At 53.5% G+C, this 19,332-nt stretch overlaps 1 protein-coding gene across 1 annotated transcript; it reads left to right on the forward strand.

Annotated features, from left to right (window-relative positions):
• Window positions 1-9,841: 9,841 nt before the first annotated feature.
• On the forward strand, window positions 9,842-16,330 carry LOC128809929 (uncharacterized; the record flags this gene model as incomplete). The annotated part of the gene is given in 13 exon segments (XM_053982360.1): window positions 9,842-9,964; window positions 12,207-12,296; window positions 12,547-12,646; window positions 12,749-12,891; window positions 13,031-13,045; window positions 13,047-13,231; window positions 13,550-13,659; window positions 13,944-14,042; window positions 14,045-14,084; window positions 14,462-14,612; window positions 14,615-15,284; window positions 15,287-16,230; window positions 16,232-16,330. Coding segments are annotated over 13 exon segments (2,703 nt in total), but the record flags the coding sequence as incomplete, so codon positions are not given.
• Window positions 16,331-19,332: the final 3,002 nt, after the last annotated feature.

A 19,332-nucleotide genomic window follows, 5' to 3' on the forward strand; every position in this document is an offset into this window, starting at 1 on the left:
GCCCTGTGCAGCTGTGGGGGCCCAGGTGACAGAGGCCTGGTGCCCTGAAGGGCAGGGGGGGAGCATTGGCAGCAGGCTCAGGAAACAGAGGGGCCCGAGGGTCCTGGGCCTCTCTGCCTGTCTGGCAGAGACCATTGGACAGGCTGTGCAGGGCCACGGGCCCTAAAGGCTGCTGAGCCCTGAGCTCTCAAGGCTCGTGGGCCCCGTACCTGTCACACGTTGGGGCACAGCGCAGGAGGGTCAGCACCACGTCAGCAGGGTGTTCTTCTGCCAGCCTCACAATGTCCGTTTGCAGCCTGGCATCCACAGAGACGTGGGACATGAGACTCTGGTGGATGTTCTTCACCTTGGCTGGCACCTGGAGGAGGCATGGGGGAGACTTGGAGCGCTGTCCAAAGGAACAACTTCCCCAGCTTCCCCCAAGAAGTGCTTCTGCCAGCCTCACAATGTCCGTTTGCAGCCTGGCATCCACAGAGACGTGGGACATGAGACTCTGGTGGATGTTCTTCACCTTGGCTGGCACCTGGAGGAGGCATGGGGGAGACTTGGAGCGCTGTCCAAAGGAACAACTTCCCCAGCTTCCCCCAAGAAGTGCTTCTGTTCCCACCACACTGTGCTGGCCTCAAAGGCTGAGGGGGCCCAGAGACCATGGCTTGAGGGGACACACCATCCTGGGAGGCCTCCAGGTGTGGACCCAGGCTGCTTACCTGCTGCTGCTGGTGAGAAGAAACACAAGGCTCCTTGAAATAGTCAAATATGAGTTCCTGACTCAGAGTGGGAGTGGGCGTGGTGTCAGTATTTGCAAGGCCCTGAGTCTCTACACTGTTGGCGTTTGTGATGGCCACATCCTCAGTCACTGCCATGTCAGCCTTTGCCCTGTGATCGTTCATTGCAGCCTCAGAGCCTTCTGAGTGCTCCAGTGAATCTGGGCTGGTGTCAGTAGTTGTGATGCCCTGAGTCTCTTCATTGTTGTTGTTTGTGATGGCCACGTCCTCAGTCATTGATGTGAGAAGAGCCTTTGCCCAGGTTTCAGTCTCTGAGGTCTCAGCGTCTTCTGAGCGCTCAGCTGAATCTGGGCTGCCATCGGGCTCTGCCTGGAGCTCGGTCAGCCCCGAGTCAGGCTCGGCTGCGCCCTCAGCTGCTGTGCTGCCGGTCTTCCTACGCTGAATGCGCAAGAACTGCCGGAACATCTGCAGGAGAAGAAAGGCCAGGGAAGCCCGGGATGTTCCATGGAGTGCTCCAAGCGTGGTGCTGGGCTGAGCAGTGACAGCAGGCCCAGCCCAGTTGGGGATGGCTGCTGGTACCTTCAGGCTTTTGCGGAAGCGGCCACGGGCGGGTTCCTGCTCTTGTGTCCGGTCCAGGGCTGCATCTGGCAAAGAGCAAGCGCAGCCAGAGCTGAGGGGCTGCGGGAGAGGCCGGAGAACACAGCCCAGCCCTGCACTCCCCAGGCAGGGAGAGCCCCAGAATGCCCCAGGGGATGGAGCACGGCCACTGTGGGGTGCCTGCCCGGCCCCTCCTCCATCCTGTCCAAGGGCTGTCCCCAGGGGATGGGATGGGATGGGATGGGATGGGATGGGATGGGATGGGATGGGATGGGATGGGGCCAAGCTGACTGCAGCCATCAGCCCTGTGGCTCAGCTCTGCCACTCACCATCCTGCAGTGTCTGGAACTGCTTCGCTTCTTCATGCTGTTGTGCTGGGTCAGCTCCAGGGTGTTTCTTTTTTTTCCCCCTAATAACTTTGAACACACTGAGAAATCTGTCTGCCATGCCAGAGTCTGGCCTTGAGGGCACCTTGAAGGAAGATGGAAGGGTGAAGTTCTGAGTCAACAAGTCGTGTAGTTGTGCCTTGAAGGCATCTGAGGCAGAGAAACCTCAGGACGGCTGCAGGACAGCAAGTCCTGCACTCTGGTCTTGAGGGCTCCTGCCACAATGACAGGAGACTCCTCGTAAGGCTTGTGGTCACCAATTCCCTCAGTCTGGCCTCGCAGGCACCTGCAAAAGAAAAGCCTCGGGAAGGCCACGGGCTGCCAAGTCCCGCAGTCCTGCCACGAGGTCACCTGCAGGAATAACGCCTCGGAAAAGCTCCGGGTCAGACACGAACAAGCGCGCTGTGCGAGGGCTCCTCACGGCACCGCTCTGTCCTGTCCCGTCCCGTCGCCTGCTCCGAGCACTGTGGCGTGCTCTTGTCACCGCCAGCTCCTATGTCACCACGTGTCACAAAGGGAGGGCCCTTGGACACCCTGGCCCCTTCCATGACATGGTGACCGTGCTGCAGCGTGTCACAAAGGGCCCTTGCACACACTGCCACCTGCCCTGGGGCCACCCCCAGCCCCACCCAAAGTGGCCCAGGCTGGAAGGAATCCCTGGCCCCAAGTGTCTAAGAATGCCCAACAGGATCTTTAGGAACAACTCAAACCATCAGCAAACCCTGCCGTGTTCTGTGGGATCAAGTAGCTCCAAAATTTGCAAACTTCTCAAATTAATAGCGATTGCCGGAGAATGTGAATGATTTGGAAGTTTGTTCCCACCTAAAAGCAGCAACTCATTTGCCTTAACACATTCCATTGGAAGTCCCTTTTGAAACATAGCACTATACAGAGGCAAAAAGAAGGCCATTCTTTGGTGTGCAAATGGTTTTCGATGAAGGGATGATAATATCGTAATTCTCTTAAGGAATAAAAGCTCTCAAGGAATGAAAGTCCACTCAGTGGTACAAAAGTAGCCCAGACAAATGAGTAGATGGACAAAGGGCTCGTCCTCCCCCAGTACAGATATCTAAGTGGCCAATAAAGTACATCTCTCCCATCTTGTTCCTTGCAGGAGAATTAGGACCATGAAGAGAAATAGTCACAGATATTCCTTCTGGCCTCCATAAGCAAAGCTGTGCCAAACCACAGATGCTGCCTTCAAGCTGACTCAAATTCCAGCCTAGACCTCTCACCTTGCAGACAACTCCTTCCCCAACACGCTCCCCAACACCAACCCCCTGCAAACACCCGCAGAGAAGCCCTCAACAGCCTGCCAGGACTGTCCCCACTCCTCTGAAGAGCTTTCCCACCCTCCAGCAGACCCCCTGGTTCCCTGTACGTGCTGTGGGATGGCACTCGGGAGCATCTGCTCCAAGGCCTTCCCTGGCAGCAAGCTCAGGCTGCCAGGCCTATGGATCCTGGCTCATCCTTCCCACCGAGCCTTCCTGTGCACGGCTGCTCCATTGGCACATCTGCGCTCAGCTCGGACTTCTCCACTCAGCCAGGGCTGCTGGGAAAGGATGGAGAGCAGCCTGGCAAGCTCTTTCTCCAGCTCCCCCTTCCCTCTCGGGGGAGGTAGAACATTCCAGAGGAAAGCAACTGGTGCCGCAAGGAGTGGGCGGCATCAGGCAGCTCTGGGGAGGCCCCTCAGGACTGCAGTATCCTGAGGGAACACTGTTGGCCATCCCCTGCGTGTATCTGCAAAAGCTTAAAGTCAGCTGCCTCAGCTTCCAGGGCCTCTCTTGGCCAGCATCCTGACGTGGATTCAGAACTGCTGCCAGGCACTGCTGGGACCCAGCGGGACAGGACCGGCTGTCTCGTGTCCACGTAGCACCCCTGACACAGCCAGGGCCGTCCCGAAAGCAGACAGACGCTCCCGTGTCAGCAGAGAGGAGCAAGGAGCACTGGGCTCCTCTCAGGGTATCTCAGCTGGGCTCGCTCCACAACCCGCCCCCATTTTAAGGCCTGCTGATGCCCAGCTGCCAGAAATGCCTACCTTGTGCTCTCCAAGATGCACAGGGAGAGTCAATGAGCAGGACACATGGGGAGGCAAACCTTCCAAGCCTTTCTGAGGCCAGGAGCACACCAAGATCAGCCAAGACTCTCCACGCTGCCTGGCCCACCCAGCCCAGCTCTGGGCTGGCCCTGGGCCACAGCAGCTCCCACCAAGCAGGAGGCAAATGCGTATTGCTGAGAGTCGAAACACAGCTGTCTTGGTTTGGAAAGACAGGTGTCTGCTAAGGAAGGTGGGAGCCTCCCCTGAAATGGAAAAATGTAGACCTCTTCCCTCTGAATTGTTAGAAGTTTGAAATTAAGGGGGGCTCTTGGGCAAAAATATGGGAGCAGGAATAACAGTTCTTTACTAGGGAAGAAATTAAAAGATAAAATAAACAATGCAGTGAACTAAAACAACAGGAACAGAGTCAGAATACAACCTGACACCCTGTTGGTCAGGTTGTTGGTAGCAGTGCAATTGGAATTGTGGCTGCAGTCCTCCTGGAGTGTCAGGTGTGGTTCTGTTGGAGTAGTGATCTTGTAGAAAAGGGTGCAGTCTTCCTCTGAAGAGGCAGTGGAAGAGGCAGCTGTTCCTCTGGGAAAATCCAGCGCAAAAAAGCTGTGCTCCTGGGCCAGAATTTCAAGCCTATATTTGCAGGTAGGAATGCTTGGCTCCTCCCTCTGGCCAGAGCCTCTCCCAATGGGAAGTTAGAGTTCTTATCAGTCATGCAGTGACACTCAATGGCCCCTTATCAGCAGATGTCTCCCCATAAGGAAGGATTGATTGTGGAAGAGATAAGGAACAAGTGCCCACTTAACACAAGACAACACAAGACAATTTGCCTTACAGATGGCAAATAGAATACATCTTGCTTTTTCCAGTCTGGGACAACAGCAGCCAGGGAAGATGTGAAATGTGAGTGTGTAAAGGCCTTTGAATTCACAGCTCCCAGAGACAGCTTTGCTGCTCACAGCAGGACAGAGATTGTTCTGCTCACACCTCTGTTCAAAGGGGGGTAACACATCCTGCTGCAGGTGCTTGGGTTGTTCTCTGCAGCTCCAGGTGGATGCCAAAGCTGCTCTTCACAGCCTTCTTCCTGCCCCTCTGCCAAGTGCAATGGGCCTTCAAGGACTGAAAGGAGCACAGAGAGCCAAAGGGGGACACTTGCAGCTGCCTCACTGGGAGCTCCCTGGGGAAGCACTTTCCTTGAGAAGCAAGCCCCCTTCCTCCAAAGGCGGTTCCCTAAATGTGCAGCTTTTCCGGGGAACACCAACACAGCCTTAAGAAACGCTGGCAAGGCTGAAGGAGTTCAGGTCCTTTCAGGACAGGCACTCCAGCTCTAGCTCGTATTCCCCCAAGTGCTTTTCCAGATGAAGGTTCAGACCTGCAGCCCCAGGCCCTCTACCAATAGAAGCTGCTCACTGCCTCTTTGTGCCGGATCAGTCCGTGTCTCACAAACGGGATGGGACCCTGACTGGTTGCAGACTTAGGATTTATTATCTGTCTGTATCATACAAGCAAAAAGTAAGAGACACAGGAAAATAACAACATCCATGCAAACACAGATCAGAGGCAAGATGGCAGCCCATGCAAAGCCTTTTTCTACATATTCTTTGAATCAATAGCAGAAAAGAAAAGGTGTAAATGCATTATACTCTAACCAGTTACAAAAGGACCCATGTGGGTTTAACGTTAACAAAAGGACTTCTATGAACCACAAACAATACACAATTATTCACTCTTTAAGATGGAAACTTTTTCTATCTTTGCAAGGCATATATCTAGGACTTCTCACATCTTGAGCTATCAATAAGTTCTTGTTCTTTCTTGTTCCTCGTGATAAATATCAATGTATTCACTTGGTTCTTAACTTCCTAGCTTTCTCATGAGAAGGTTTATAAATTTCCCAGCCTTTCTCAGCTTTAGAAAGTGTCTTTTACCTTTTTATATTCCTACAGATGTGGACTTGGGGATGCCAGTGCTCCCCAGGGCATTTCTGTGCGCCTTGGAAAACATTGAGTGACTTTTCCAAACAGTTTATAATCTGTGGGTTTGGCATTTGTCTGTTTCACTTGGATGGCATGAGCCTGCTCTGCTTGGCACCGTGCCTTTGTTAAACAGCTGAGGCAAAGGTTAGTGCTAATTTGACAGGGTTTGGGATTGGGTCCAAGACAAAAATGGTTGTGTGTGGCTTGGTGTTACTTGAAGAGTTGGGAGCTCCTGGTTTTTGGATGCCAGGTACCTCTAGAACCTGTTCAAAGAGAAGTGTTTGCCATGCGTGAAGCTTGTCAACTCCCCCCAGCGTAACCCAGTCTGAGAGAGCAGATCTGGCTCTGGGGTTGTTACCAATAACCTTTTATTTTCAGTGCTAAATCTATGCCAGAGGCAAGGGATGTGTTTTTGTCTCCATGGCTGCCTTGCCGTGCTTTTCTTTGGGAATGTGATGGGCAAAAAAGGGAAGAGATTAGATGACTTTGCTCCTTCTCCCTTCTTTCTCCTGCTGGAATTTTTTCCTCCATTGCAGGGCTTAGGAACCTCCTTGCAGAGGCAAGAAAGCCAATCCATAGGGGGGTGCTCTTGGGGATGTATGGGGCACATCCTGATTCATTGATGCTGGAGGCTCTACTGATCCTGTCTGGCATCTTCCCTGGCTGAGTGAAAGCCTTGCAGTCTTTGGGGATCACACCAGCAGCAGGAACCCTGCAGTGCTCTGGCTGGTTCAGGACAGAGCTGGATTTTCCCTTACTGTCTTAAGAATTACACACAGCCTCTGTCCCAGCACTTTGAAAATGTAAGTGACAACCACACCTGCTCCAGCAGATGCCTGGGACTTACCTGGTAATGCAGATGGCTTTTGCCACGGTCTTTTTCATAGAATTACAGAATCATTAAGCTTGGAAAAGACCTCTGCAATCACCAAGTCCAACCATTAACCCAGCACTGTGAAGCCCACCACTAACCCATGTCCCTAAGCACCACATCCACATGTTAATTCCCATTAATTGTGCAAGATGCACTGCAGGAGATTGGAAAAACTGGGCACAAACAGCAAATGTGAATTGTCTTATTAGCCAGTTACTTTTGTTTTGTGGGTATATTATCGATTGGATACATGTTGGACCTGTTTCCTTTAATCCCATTAATTTGTGGTCTCAGCTGCTTTGTGTGGGAGTCTGAACTGCTCCATTAGAAGGAGTGTGTTAAATGGGATGAATTAGCCAGCTTTTAATACAGCTCGTCACCTGCTTTGTCCTGCCTGGCAGCCAGCGGGTCTCTCTTCCTCCTGCCAGCCACTGTTTCCAGTCCATCGTAGCCATTGGCCCCTTGGAGACCTGGCTTCAGCAGGCTGAGGGATCCGTAGCTCCGGGGGGGATTCCAGAGGGTGGCATCTCCCCATCTTGTTTCAAGCAAGGGGATGTTTCAGGAGTGACCCCTCCTTCCCATGAGGTTTCCTGTGTTGTAAATGAGCTGGGATATGGTTAAAATGTTGGGTTTTCCCTTCCAAGTCAAAAAGTGACTGGGAATAGTCTCTGTACCCTTGGTGGTTGCATGGGCCTGGAGTCCTCTACCTGGAAGTGCTTGGGTTTCTCTTGGGATTGCTCCCAGTCCTGATGCCTCTTGGCAGTTTGAGAGAGGATGAGTTCAGAGACCTGTTTGAAGGAGGAGAGCCACAGGAATAACATGGCCCCTGGCTGTGGATGGTGAGGACTGGGCTGGATATGACCACCAGCTGCTCCACACCACCAGTCCTTTGGTGGCAGACAACATCTCTTTGAGTTTCCTCCCCTCTCTCCATGCTCCAGACCTTCTCCCCAGGTCAGGTGTGTCCCATGGGAGACAGCTTCTGGAGGATTTTTGAGCTCAGCTCTGCAAAAATGGACTGCTCTGTGTTTGAGAGAAGGGGAAGTGAGCACCTTTGGTGGGAGATTAAAAGCCCCTTGCTAAGATCAGTGGGAGAGGTGAAGAAATTTTGCTGGAAAGCACAAAATGGGTATTTCCTGCTGGATTCTGAAAGCCACAGCAGCTCTCCCCAGCTTTCCCTGCAGATACTGCTGGTGGATGCTGTGGGAGAGAGCTGGAGACCAGATGCTCTCAGGATGTGCATGCTCTCAAAAAGTTCTGTGCCCTTTTAGAGCTTTATTTTGGAAGAACTTGCTTCTTTTTGAAATCCCCTGCCAGCCTGCCTCATTTCAATGCTTTCGAGAGGAGTCAACCCTTCAAAAGAAATAACATTTTAAATGAGAATCAGTGTTTCATTTTGAAACTATTATACTCCATGAAGTGCAAATTGAAGCCATGTGGTCTCGATGGGATTTTTTTTCCTTGAGCATCACTCGGCTATCATGTGAGGAGGCTTTTTGCTTGGTGTCTCCAAGCAAAGATTCTGTTGAATCTCGTCTTTCCCAACCTTTCCCAGAGGTCTCACATCCCCTGAGCAGGCTGGTCTGACAGCACAGGATGGAAAAGAGCAGAAGCCACGGCTGATGGATAAGGTGGAGATGCTGCCTGAGCATCTCCAAGGAGTACTGAAGGTTTGAGGGAACAAGAAGTATCCCAGCTCTGCCAGCAATGGAGATGGAGGCTGACTCTGCTCCAGAGCACCCTCTCCACTGCTATTTGTGTCACCTTGTGCAAGACCTGCAGCTAGTTACCCTAACCCTACTGTATCCATACCTTGGTTGATGAAAGCCTCCACGGGTGGGTACTTGTTGACACTCGGGCTCCGGGTGTAAATACATCCCAGGGATGCTTTGATTCCAAATTAGTTTTGAATTCAAGCATGCCAATCCATCACATTTGCTGCAAAGCAAAATGTCCCAGATCAGCAGTTGCACATGAAACTGCTTTAGATTCCAAATTTGGTTTTGAACTTAGTGTTACCAGGGAAGAAACCCAACAAACCTTCAAAACATTTCAGTGGTGAAGTGAGAGCTTCTGCCAGGGAGAAAATTAAATGTATGGTCAGACTTGGGATGGTTTGAGGTTCTTCCTCATATCCAGCTTTCAGAGGATCTTTTCCCTTTGGATCCAGCACCATCTGACAGCCAGGGCTGAGATGGGGCAGGCAGTGCTCTCTGCTGGGATGTGAATTACACGGGGGGTGTGAGCTCAGTCGGTCCTCAGGGAGCTGCATGAGCTGCTGGTGGTGGTGGCAGATGTGGGGTGGCTCCTACACAGGAGCTGCTTTGAGCTTTTCTGTGATTTTCCTTTTTTTTGTGTGAGCTGGCACAAAGACATGTCTTGAAAATCATCCTTTTGCTGGCAGGTGAGCTTGGATTGAGTTTTTTCAATGATAATCAGCAGATAAAGGATCATGCTGGAGATTTGCCTGGGAGCCCCTGTCCTCATTCCTGTTCCCTGAACAACTGGTTCTGTGGGAGTCCTGTGATGCTTGAGGTCCCACAAGCAGGGCAGCAGGAGGTTTCATGCTGGCTGCACCCAGGGGTGTTGCCTTGAAGGCATCCAGTGCTGAAGCATGAGGCAGCTCCTGAATCAGCCTAGGGAGGTCATGGCAGCAAGTCCTGGGAGCTGAGAGCTCTCAGGTGTCACTGGGAGTACCATGGCCGCCAGCTCTTGATCTGCTTCCAGGCAGCCAAAGGTGGAAGGGAGAAAACAAGTATGGGTGCTTTGATGGCATCTGAGGTGCTTTGGGAAGCTTTGTTTCTGTCATTCTCTAACCCTGAAGGGCAGCGGAGCAGACAGAGCACCCCAGTGGGGTGGCTTGGAGCCAACTCCAGCTCTGCCAGGCTCTAACCAGAAGCCTCCTGGCTGTGTTGGGTGGTGTTCTCCAGCCTGGGCAGCAGAGAAGCACTCAGCCCCCCTCTGTCCGTTGCATCTCTGCCTCACACCCTGGCAGGAGTGAGGTTTCCCAGAAATGAGATCAAGCAGGGGAAAGAATCTCTTGGAGGAAGCCTCAGGCAAGCTGGGCATGGCTCTGTAAGTGGGCTCTGTGCCAGTTCCCACTGATGGTCACATCTTCCTCCACACTGCGCTGGGTCCACGGCATCCAGTAGCTGCATGAGCAGCCCTGGGGTGGGAAGGAGAAGTGGGAGGCTCCTGCCTTGCCTCTTCCACACTGATTTCTTGCCTTCTCACTTGCAGCTACAGCTCCAAACGTTGGCAGCTGCATGGATCAGCCCAGACCCCCAGGAGGGGACAGATGGACAGAGCCGCAGGGTGACAGGGAGCTGTTTCCTGAGGGGGAGCTACTGCTGCAGGTATGGTGCTGTGGCTTGGTCATTTGGGGTCTCCCCAAGCTGCTCTGGAGCTTGTGGTCGCATCTGTGGAGCGGGAGGAGACCCTGCCTTGCCCAGAGCTGATTCACTGTGATTCCTGCAGGCAATGAGTTCCTGGGGACAGAGACCAGTGGCACTGCCTGGCTGGGATGGGTCCAGATCCCCATTCCCACCATTCCCTCTCATCCCACAGCAATTTGCTGCCCCTTTGATTATATTACATCTCATGGACGTAAGCTCCATCCCAACCAAGAGGTTCAGGGATGTCATATGGTGGTGTAAGGATTGATCCCTGAGTAGTTCCCAAGGTGCTGGCTTGGTTCATTATCTTTAGCAAAGGCCAAGAGGAGAATGTTGAGAGCTGTGAGACAAAACATCCCCCAGGAACTCCTTGCCTTACCTGGGGCATTGTGTGAACTCTGGAGGGATGAGTTCACAGCCTGCCTAGGATGGGAAAAGCCCAGCTTCAGTTTGTAGGTTTTGGGGGAGAAAAGAAGAGCACTTGGATGTTGGGCAACAGTGGTGGACAAAACCAGTGGGAAATGAGAGCTATGCTTTGTAGAAAGGCCACGTGTGTCTCATGAAACAGCTGACAGTGAAGCTCGGAGCACGAGGGCCTGGTGAATCAGCCTCCCACAGTGCTGCTGCTTTGGGCTGCCATCTATAAATGTCAGCTGGAAGGGCCTGGCATGGAAGGTCACATGGAAAGGCTGACTGCTGAACAAGCATCTGGGCACATCAGCTGAGGAACATGCTTACTGGGGCTGCAGGACGAGTCTGTGCAAGACCTTCAATCATTCTGTGTTCTTGGCATCTCCCATGCCTGGCCTTTCACAGAATCCCAGAATGGCTTGGGTGTGAAGGGACCTTAAAGGTCATCTTGTGATGAGCTGCCATGGGCACAGACACCTTGCACTATCCCAGGTTGCTCCAAGCCCCATCCAGCCTGGCCTTGGTCACTTCCAGGGATCCAGGGGAACCACAGCTTCTCTGGGCACCCTGTGCCAGGGCCTCACCACCTTCTCCAGCTCTCCTATAGGCTTTCTGGGCCTTCAGTCCTCTTCTCCCACCTCTCCAAACACCAGCAGATGAATGCTTGGCTCTCTTTAAGCCTGGCTTTGGTTGCTTCAGCCCTGCTCCTGCAGAGCCCTCCAGGCAGCAGGCAGTGTGAGCAGACCCCCAGCAGGAGCCTCCATGTGGGATTTGGGTGAGGCAGTGACTTCTGGGAGCTCAGTGTGACTGTTGGCAGTGAATCTTGGACTACACGAGGTCCCCCATGGTCCCAGCTGTGTGCCAGTGTGATGGTCACAGAGGAGCAGCTGGATACCAGGAGGGAGCCCGTGACTGCCCCAGCCCCAGCATCTCCTGAGCACTCCCCAGGGCTGTGGACTTGGACCATATGATGGCAATTTGTTGAGCCATCAACATCAGAGCATTGGCAGGCTGGGGTGACTGAAGGCATCTGGAAAGCTTATGAGGTGTTACTGCGACAGAAATCTCCCCCGCTGAGCTGCCTGGTGGCTTTTTTTCCTCCCCACAAAGATCATTTTAAGCATATACTGTGATTTGCAGCAATCTCTGACTTGGGATCCCTCAGGGGGCTCCCAAACAGCACACAAAGGGAAGGGACTGGTCCCTCAGCAAGCTGGATCTGTACGCTAAGATTCCATTTCGGGTGTTCTTTCCCTAATTTCTCTCCTTCCATTCACTAATAAATTAAACACATCACAGTGAAGAACAGGGGGCATGAGTTACTATCTAGTGCAGTGCTTTGCTTTTGAGGAAAATCAGCCTGAAATGGACACCAGAATCATAGAATATGCAGAGCTGGAAGGGACCCACAAGAAGTGTCGTGTCCAAAGCACAGCCCTAGGAGAGTGGAGCTATTCCCAGCTGGAAAGGAGGACTCCAGATCCTCCATGAAACCTCTCCCTATCTGGTCCCTCCTGACGCAGGAGCTGCCCTGCAGTGAGAGGGGGTTCCATGGGAGGTTTGGAGAAAGTGGTCAGTCCAGCTTGGATCATTGCTTGTGCTGAGAAGAAGAAACTCCGCAGAAGAGAATCTTGCATGGTTACCAAGTGCTGTCCTTCTTTGTGGGGCTCCTTGTTGAGGAAGAAGGTCCCTTCCTGTCCCTGGATGCTGAAGAAACAGCTGGGGGATTTCATCGTTCAGCAGCGGGATTGAAGCTGGGCAGAGTAAGTTTGGACCGAACTTTTGCTTTCAGGCACTCAATGGATTTGCCATCGCCGCAACTGGAGATGGCTACATCTTCTACATCTCCCCTGCCGTGCGGGACTACTTGGGCTTCCACCAGGTGAGCACCATGTTTTCCTGGCTGGAAACAGATGGATGCAGTCCTGGTGTGGGAAGGAGGTGCAGATGGAGAGCAAAGCTTCCCAAAGGGCTGCAGCTCCTGTGGCAGGGGAAGGAGCTGGAGTTTGCCTGTTCTTTACACTCAGTCCTGCACTTTAGTGCCCAGGAAGGGAAACCTTCTGCCATGTCCTCCTCCCGACACCTCTGCCAGGCTGTCCAGGAGCAGACACTATTCTGTTTTGTCATTCCAGTCGGATCTCATCTACCAGAGTGTGTACGAGATGATCCATGCGGGCGACAGGGCCGTCTTCCGCCGCCAGCTGCACAGGACCCCACTGCATGCTGCTGACAGTGAGTGCCAGGGTGATCCCTGCAGGGGTTCACTTGAGCAGCTCTGATCCGTGAGCTCAGGGTGTGCAGCACAGTTTGGAAAGCTTCCTTTTGATTTTCCAGCTTTTCCCCCTGAGCAGCCGCTGCTTGCCAGACGCAGCGCCACGTCCAGCCCCCAGCACCTCCATGCTGAGAAGCAATCCTTGGTGGAGAGGAGCTTCACCTGCCGCTTCCGCTGCCTGCTGGATAACTCCTTGGGATTCTTGGTAATGCTGGGACACCCTTCTGCTCCTCCTGTGCCTGCAGAGTGTTCCCCCAGAGTCACTTGTGTCCCATAGGGATGAGAGCACAGCCAGTTCCCACCACCCTGTTTGCTTCACACCCACATTTTCTAATCCCTGTAAGGCCTTGAATTTCCACCACCATTACAGGGTGCCTGAAGTTCCTTCTTGGGCAGCAAAAGTCAGCAGCAGACAAGTCCCCAGTTGCTCTCTTTGCCATTGCCACACTCCTCCAGCCTCTCTCCATCCTGGAGCTCCAGACCAAAACACTGATCTTCCAGACAAAGCACAAGCTGGACTTCACTCCCATGGCCTGTGATTCCCGGTAAGGCATCTCTCACTTTCCCTGTGGCAAAATCCCTGGTGCTGGACAGAAAACTAGATCTGGTGGGGACAAGGAACACCTGACCCAGCTCCCATGGCCTGATGTTTTTGTCCCTCTACTGCAGGCCCCCAGTAACACAGGGAGCAGGTTAACAGGGCACCAGCACTTCTTGTCTGCTGTGGTTTGCGTGGTTTGTGGAACAGAGGATGCAGCTCAGCCCAGGGCGAGGTTGCACCATCCAGAGTGGGGGTCTGGCCAGTGAGGTGCAACTGTGGGGGATGCATCCCTGGTGTCACTGCACTCCTGTGCTGTTTCCAGGAGGAAGGTTGTCCTGGGATACACAGAAGTGGAGCTGTGCAGAAGAGGGTCCGGATACCAGTTTGTTCATGCGGCTGACATGATGCACTGCGCAGAGCACCATGTGAGAAGTGAGTGCTGGGGGACTGTTGTGGGGGTGTTTGTGGGGTCCCTCAAGGCTCTGGCTGTACTATTGCTCCTTGGTGCTGTCCGTCCCGGGGCTGGAGTAGCTGTGACAAAGGCTCTTCCTCCTGGATGAGCTTGGGCAGCTGGCAGAGAGACAGCACACTGCATCTCCTGCCCCCGTAGCACGGCCACGAGGTGATAGTCAACTTCGTGGCAACTTGCGTGTGTCATTGGTCTGCCTCCGTGGAGGAGCTCTGTCAGTGGCAGTTCTTTTGTGTCCCTGCCCCAGTGATGAAGACAGGGGAGAGCGGGCTGACGGTATTCCGGCTGCTGACCAAGAGGAGCAGCTGGGTGTGGGTGCAGGCCAACGCACGGCTGGTGTACAAACGATGATGCCCGACTGCATCATCGCCCGCCAGCGAGCCCTGTCGTGAGTATTGCTGGCCCCCTTCAGCTGCTCTGGGCTTGGGGGGCTGTCCGAGGCACACAGAGGCCATGAAGGTGGAGGAAAGGGTAGGTGAGGTTGGCACTTTGCAGCATTTGTCCTCCTGTAGTGTGAGTGAAACAGCTCTGAGGAGGTGGTTGTGGACATGCTCTTGCCTGAGAGCAGCAGCCCTTCCCTGAGCCATGCAGACCTCCCTGTGGGCTCCCCAGAGCTCTCTTTAGCCAGCCCAGTCCAGCCCCCTTTTACTCTAGAAAAGCCAGGGCAGGGCTGTGAGTTCCCCTCTTGCTGTCAGAAGGGAGGTTTTGCCTGGCCTGGAGGAGCTGCTCATGCTGTTTCCATCCCTTTTTGCCTCCACACCGAAGGAATGAAGAAGGGGAGGAACATCTCCAGAAGAGAAACTTGCCGCTGCCTTTCAGCTTTGCCACAGGGGAAGCAGTCTTGTGTGGGAATGACCTTCCTGGGTTCTTTGACTCGTTCCAAGCCAAGGAGGAGTTGCAGGTGCAAGCAAACTCCAAGTCAAGTCAGAGCAGCGCTTGGTAGACCCCAGCTCTCTCCTTGGGGCCATGATGAAGCAGGATGCATCCGTATACAATTCCCACGCTGATAACGTGCCTCAGGTCTCCCTGCTAGCTCTCATTCCTGAGCCTGATGGGCTGACTCAGAAGGAGGATGTCAGCAGGGCCAAGGAGGACAGCAACTCCCTCCTGGTGGTCATCGAAACCCTCTTTGAGAAGAGTGAGGTGGATGGAAACGTCTGCCAGACCCTAAAGGTGGACAGCACAGAGCTGCAGCAGTGGGAGGAGGATCTGCTCAGCCTGGGGGTAGAGGAGGAGCCACTAGCTCAGGGGCTTGGCCAGAGGCCGGGCACCAAGGTGACATCCTATATAGAGCAGATGCTCCCCAGGGAGGGTGTTGGAAAGAGCCTGGACTTCCCACACTGCCATGAGGAAAACAGTGCTATGGCTCACTTCCAGCGCTGCTGGGCAGCTGGTTCAGCATTCCCAGCACAGCCCCAGGCAGCGGGCACATGGGGAGGCCAGGGGGCTGTGGGCTCCGTGGGCTCCGTAGCCTCCGTTACCTCTGAGGGCAGCTTTGCCCAGCCAGAGCAGCAGGTCCCGTTTAACCCAGCCGGGCCGGTGGCAGGGACTGTGCTGGCTGTTCCCATCTCCAGCAGCAAATCCTCTGCAGACTTCAGCTGGCAAACCAAGCGTTTCAGGCAGAAGCTACCCCCTCTGGTCCTGTAGATAACACTCTTCCTACTGCTCAGAGCCAGCCTGGGTGCCAGCTGGTGGGCTCAAGCTGCTCACCCCCATTGCACTCAAACACGTTGGTGACTCTGTGGCACAATAAACTCCTCCAGGCAAACCCAGTCAGTTGCCCATCGGAGGCTTTGCTGGCCATAGTTCCAAAACAGCTGGAAGCTGCAGGAGCATACGTGGAGTCCCAGACTCTGCCAGGTGGCAGTCCTGAGAATTCCCCGGGGGCTGGGCTGTGGTGGCCACCCCCCTCCCAGTCTTTTCCTTGCCCTGTCCAGGGCTTGCATCAGTCCCTGTTCTCTGGGGATGGGAAGCTCGATGATGTGGAGGCTGCTCTCCCTGCACCCTTAGAAGCCAGAAGGCTGCCAGGGCATGGCGGCTTCCCCAAACAGCCCCTGGTAGCCCACATAGACCCCAGCTTTTCCTGGGAGGGGGAGCAGGCAGTGCTCCGAGAGGACAAGGGGTTCTCACAGCTGTGGCTCCCACAGGCTGGGGCAGCTCCTCAGAGGAGCCATGGGGCAGGGCCAGTGCACCACAGCGGACTCCTGCTGAACTCCAGCATGGATCCCAGCACCCACGAGATGGACTGCGTTGTGCTGTCCAAGTGCCACTATGGAAACAGCCTTTTTAGGCATGAGAGCAACTTCCTGAGGGATGCTGCTAAAGTATCCCTTCCCCAGCAGCCAGGCACTTTGCTTTGCCCTGCTGAGAACCACCCTGGAGCACCTTCCTCCTCACCGGGCTCGGTTTCAAGGTGCTCAGCAGCTCTCCCTGTGAAGGTGGGTGCAGGAGCACCCCTGTGCTCCGGGCAGGGTCCTGGCTGCCCATCAGTTCCCTTCTCAGCTGGGCAGCCCCTCGGTACCTGTGAGATCCAGGCTCAAGGTGAGGTGCGAGGGCTGCAGAACCTGAGGGGTGTCCGGCTCCTGTGGAGGTCTGCCAGGGGTGCAGCCACACCATCCTTTGTGGGCAGCCTGGTTTGGGGCTCCATGTGAACCAGGAGCCCTGTCTTGAAAAGCCACCAGCAGCTGTGAGCTCTTCTGGTACCCGCCAGGTGCGTCCCATGCTCCCTGGTCTCTCGGGATTTTGTCTTCCAGTGCTTTCAGGCAGTCTAAGATGAAGTGGTTTGGACTTTTTGTTCCATAAGAAGTCTTTCAGGGAGATGCAGCTGTGCCTCTGGGGAGGCTTGTGGGCTTCTGGGCTCCAAGGAAGAACATTGCTTGCTGGCACATCCGTGTGCTTGGGGCAGCCTCTTGCAGATGGAGCTGCTGCCTCAGAGGCAGGTAGCACTGAACTGCTGTTTCTCAACAAAACAGCGTGCTCTTCTCGTCTCCTGTGTTGGACCACCCTTGTCATGTTGCTGTTTAGTCCCCTGCATCATCTCTGCCAGCCTGAGCCTCTTTTCCTCCTGTGCTCTCCATCTCCTCCAGAGATCATCCAAATCCTTTGGAAAAGATGTTACCAAGCACTTCAAGAAGCTCAGCAGCATTGAAGGGTCTCAGTGAGAGGTGGAGTTGGTGGGAGTGGAGGCATCCTGGGGATTTGGGCTCTCCAGCAGCCTCCCAGGGGAGTTTGGGAGAGGTGGGTACCAGGCACTGTGACTTTTCTGGGATGCAGGGTGGGGAAGGTCCAGCCAAGCTCCCCTTGGGTTTGTCACTGGCTTGTCCTTGTTGTCCTCTTCTCTGCTCCACAGTGCCATGGGACAGAGAAGAGTGGGGCTTCCCCCTGTGGTTTTGCCAAAACAGTGAGAAGGAAAGGCAGGGAGGGATGCAGTGACCACTGGCTGCCTCTTCACTTCAGACCCACTTGGTGCCCTTCAAACCATTGTTCTGCAGCCCAGAACAACCACTTTGTTGAATTCTCTTCCTTTTCTAGATACGTAACCTAAGATTTGAATGAATTGGTTTTTCCCCACCATGAGAACAAAGTCTTGCAGATCCATCAGGGAAATCCACAAAAAAAAAGCAATGATTTTTTTTTGGGGGGGGGAGGGTGGGGATGATTTGAGACCACACTGACTTGCAACATTGGGTTAGAGAGGTCAGAGTTCTTGGGGACATTCACACCTTCCCCTCATGCACCCATCAGCCTGAGCATCACATCTGCCTCGCATACCAGTGTTAAGCATTTGCAGATCAAATTAAATCAGGCAATCAGCACAGGGCCAGCAGCAAGCCCACATGTCCCGGTGTAGAGTGGCCTCATCTCCCTGGGTCTCTTCCTTCATGCCCAGCCTTGCCTCCGCTCATGGGGCCTGGGAAAGGTCAAGCTCCTCTCTGCAGGCTGGGAGCAGAGCAATGCTGAAACATGCTGGACCACTCTAAGGTGGCTTCGAGGAGCACCTAGGTCGGGCAGGGAGTTGACTGGCCATGATCCAGATCCAAAAAGCGGCAGGATGGACTCTGCTCACTAGCCTCTCATGCTGGTGACTGTGAAACGCTGCTGGGGGCGTACCAGGGGCTCCCAGTGTTGCAAGAGGTGGGCCTTGGGTTGGGGACACTGTTGCTTGGGGCCGTGACAGACCTCCCTGTGCTCTGTCACTGGTGTCTGATCTCTTGTACCTCGTGGCTGTACAGATAAAGTCTGTTCTGGTGGCAGCATCTCATTTCTGCTCCATGATTTCTTTGTGCTGCTGGTGGCAGCTGGATGGTGCTGAGGGGAAAAGAGCTGTCCGGTGAAATGAACAGGGCTAATGCCTTTATTAAATGTTCAGCTCTTTATTAAAAAGATCAGCTGGGCAGGGGGCTCGACGCAGAGCTCGCCCCTGCAGTCGTAGCTTTCCCAGGCGGCCGAAAGGAAGGAGGCGTGCAGAGTCTGTCACTGAAGTCCAGAGCAGCAGCTGTCCCTTCTTCTTTCCTTGTAGCACACCGGTGGCCAGAGGGTGAGGAGGCGTGGCATGCAGAGTCTGTTGCTGAAGTCCAGAGCAACAGCTGTCCTCGCTCCTTCCATGGTGGCAGCACCAGGGCTCTCTGTCTCTGTCGCCCTGCTTCTCAGAGCCTAATACAGTCTTCTTTCTTAGGTGACAGCGGCGGGTAAAAGTCAATCAGGGGATGTGTTTCCCTCTTCCTCAGCTAGGGCATTCGTCTAGACTCCTCTACTGTGTTCAGTTTTTGATTTATAGTCCTTTTTATCTCCTAAAAATGCTCCCACGATCCTATGGGGTTTTTATTTGCATGTTAGTCCCAGAATGGCAGCGTGGAGGGGTGGGAGGCCAGTTATCTCCAGGTAGTTTAGAGAAAACAAACAGAGCAATTAGCTAATTAGCATTTCAATATCGGTACTTAGCTAGAGTTAGTAGTTTTTTTTAGTGTTGCCATGGGAACTAGGAAGGCCCTGCCCGCGTCTCTCAGGAACACGTGGAAACTGTTCATTACAAATCCCTCCTCTATTTCTTTGATCGGGCTTAAGCCCGCATCAACTTACAGTCTTTGGCTTTTGAGGGCTAACTTCTTTTGGCTTTTGTATGCTTTTACTCATGTCTGATGGTAATTCTCGTGGCCTTTAGAAACCAAGTAAGACTTAATAATATTCTAATTAAATTTTTTTTTCAGTTAACTCCTTTGGCTAAAGGACACTTAGTCTTATTAAACAATTACCAAGTACTTAAACCTTTACTATGGTACTTTAACTCAGAAACAGTTATTAACACCTTACTGTATATCAGCCTCTAGCAAGTCTTCTTTAAAGTTAATTTTAAGTCCTCTGGTTTCTTCATTACTGTCCATGCACAAGAGGAGGCGGGTAACACTGTTGGGTCTGGTCTGGCGTCTGGGGGTGGCACTGGTCCTTTAACTCTGGTGACGTGGGTCCAGCCTTTTTCTTGGGTCCGCACCGCAGTGTGTGTAGTGAGTAGTACCTGGAAAGGTCCTTCGAATTTGGGGGTTAATGGAGTGGTAGTGTTCCAGGACTTTATCAACACCCAATCCCCAGGACTGATGTTGTGGGCATTGGCGTCCAGAGGGGAAGTTTGGGAGAGATAC

Source organism: Vidua macroura, chromosome 7, assembly GCF_024509145.1.
Source record: "Vidua macroura isolate BioBank_ID:100142 chromosome 7, ASM2450914v1, whole genome shotgun sequence".
Lineage (NCBI taxonomy): Eukaryota > Metazoa > Chordata > Aves > Passeriformes > Viduidae > Vidua > Vidua macroura.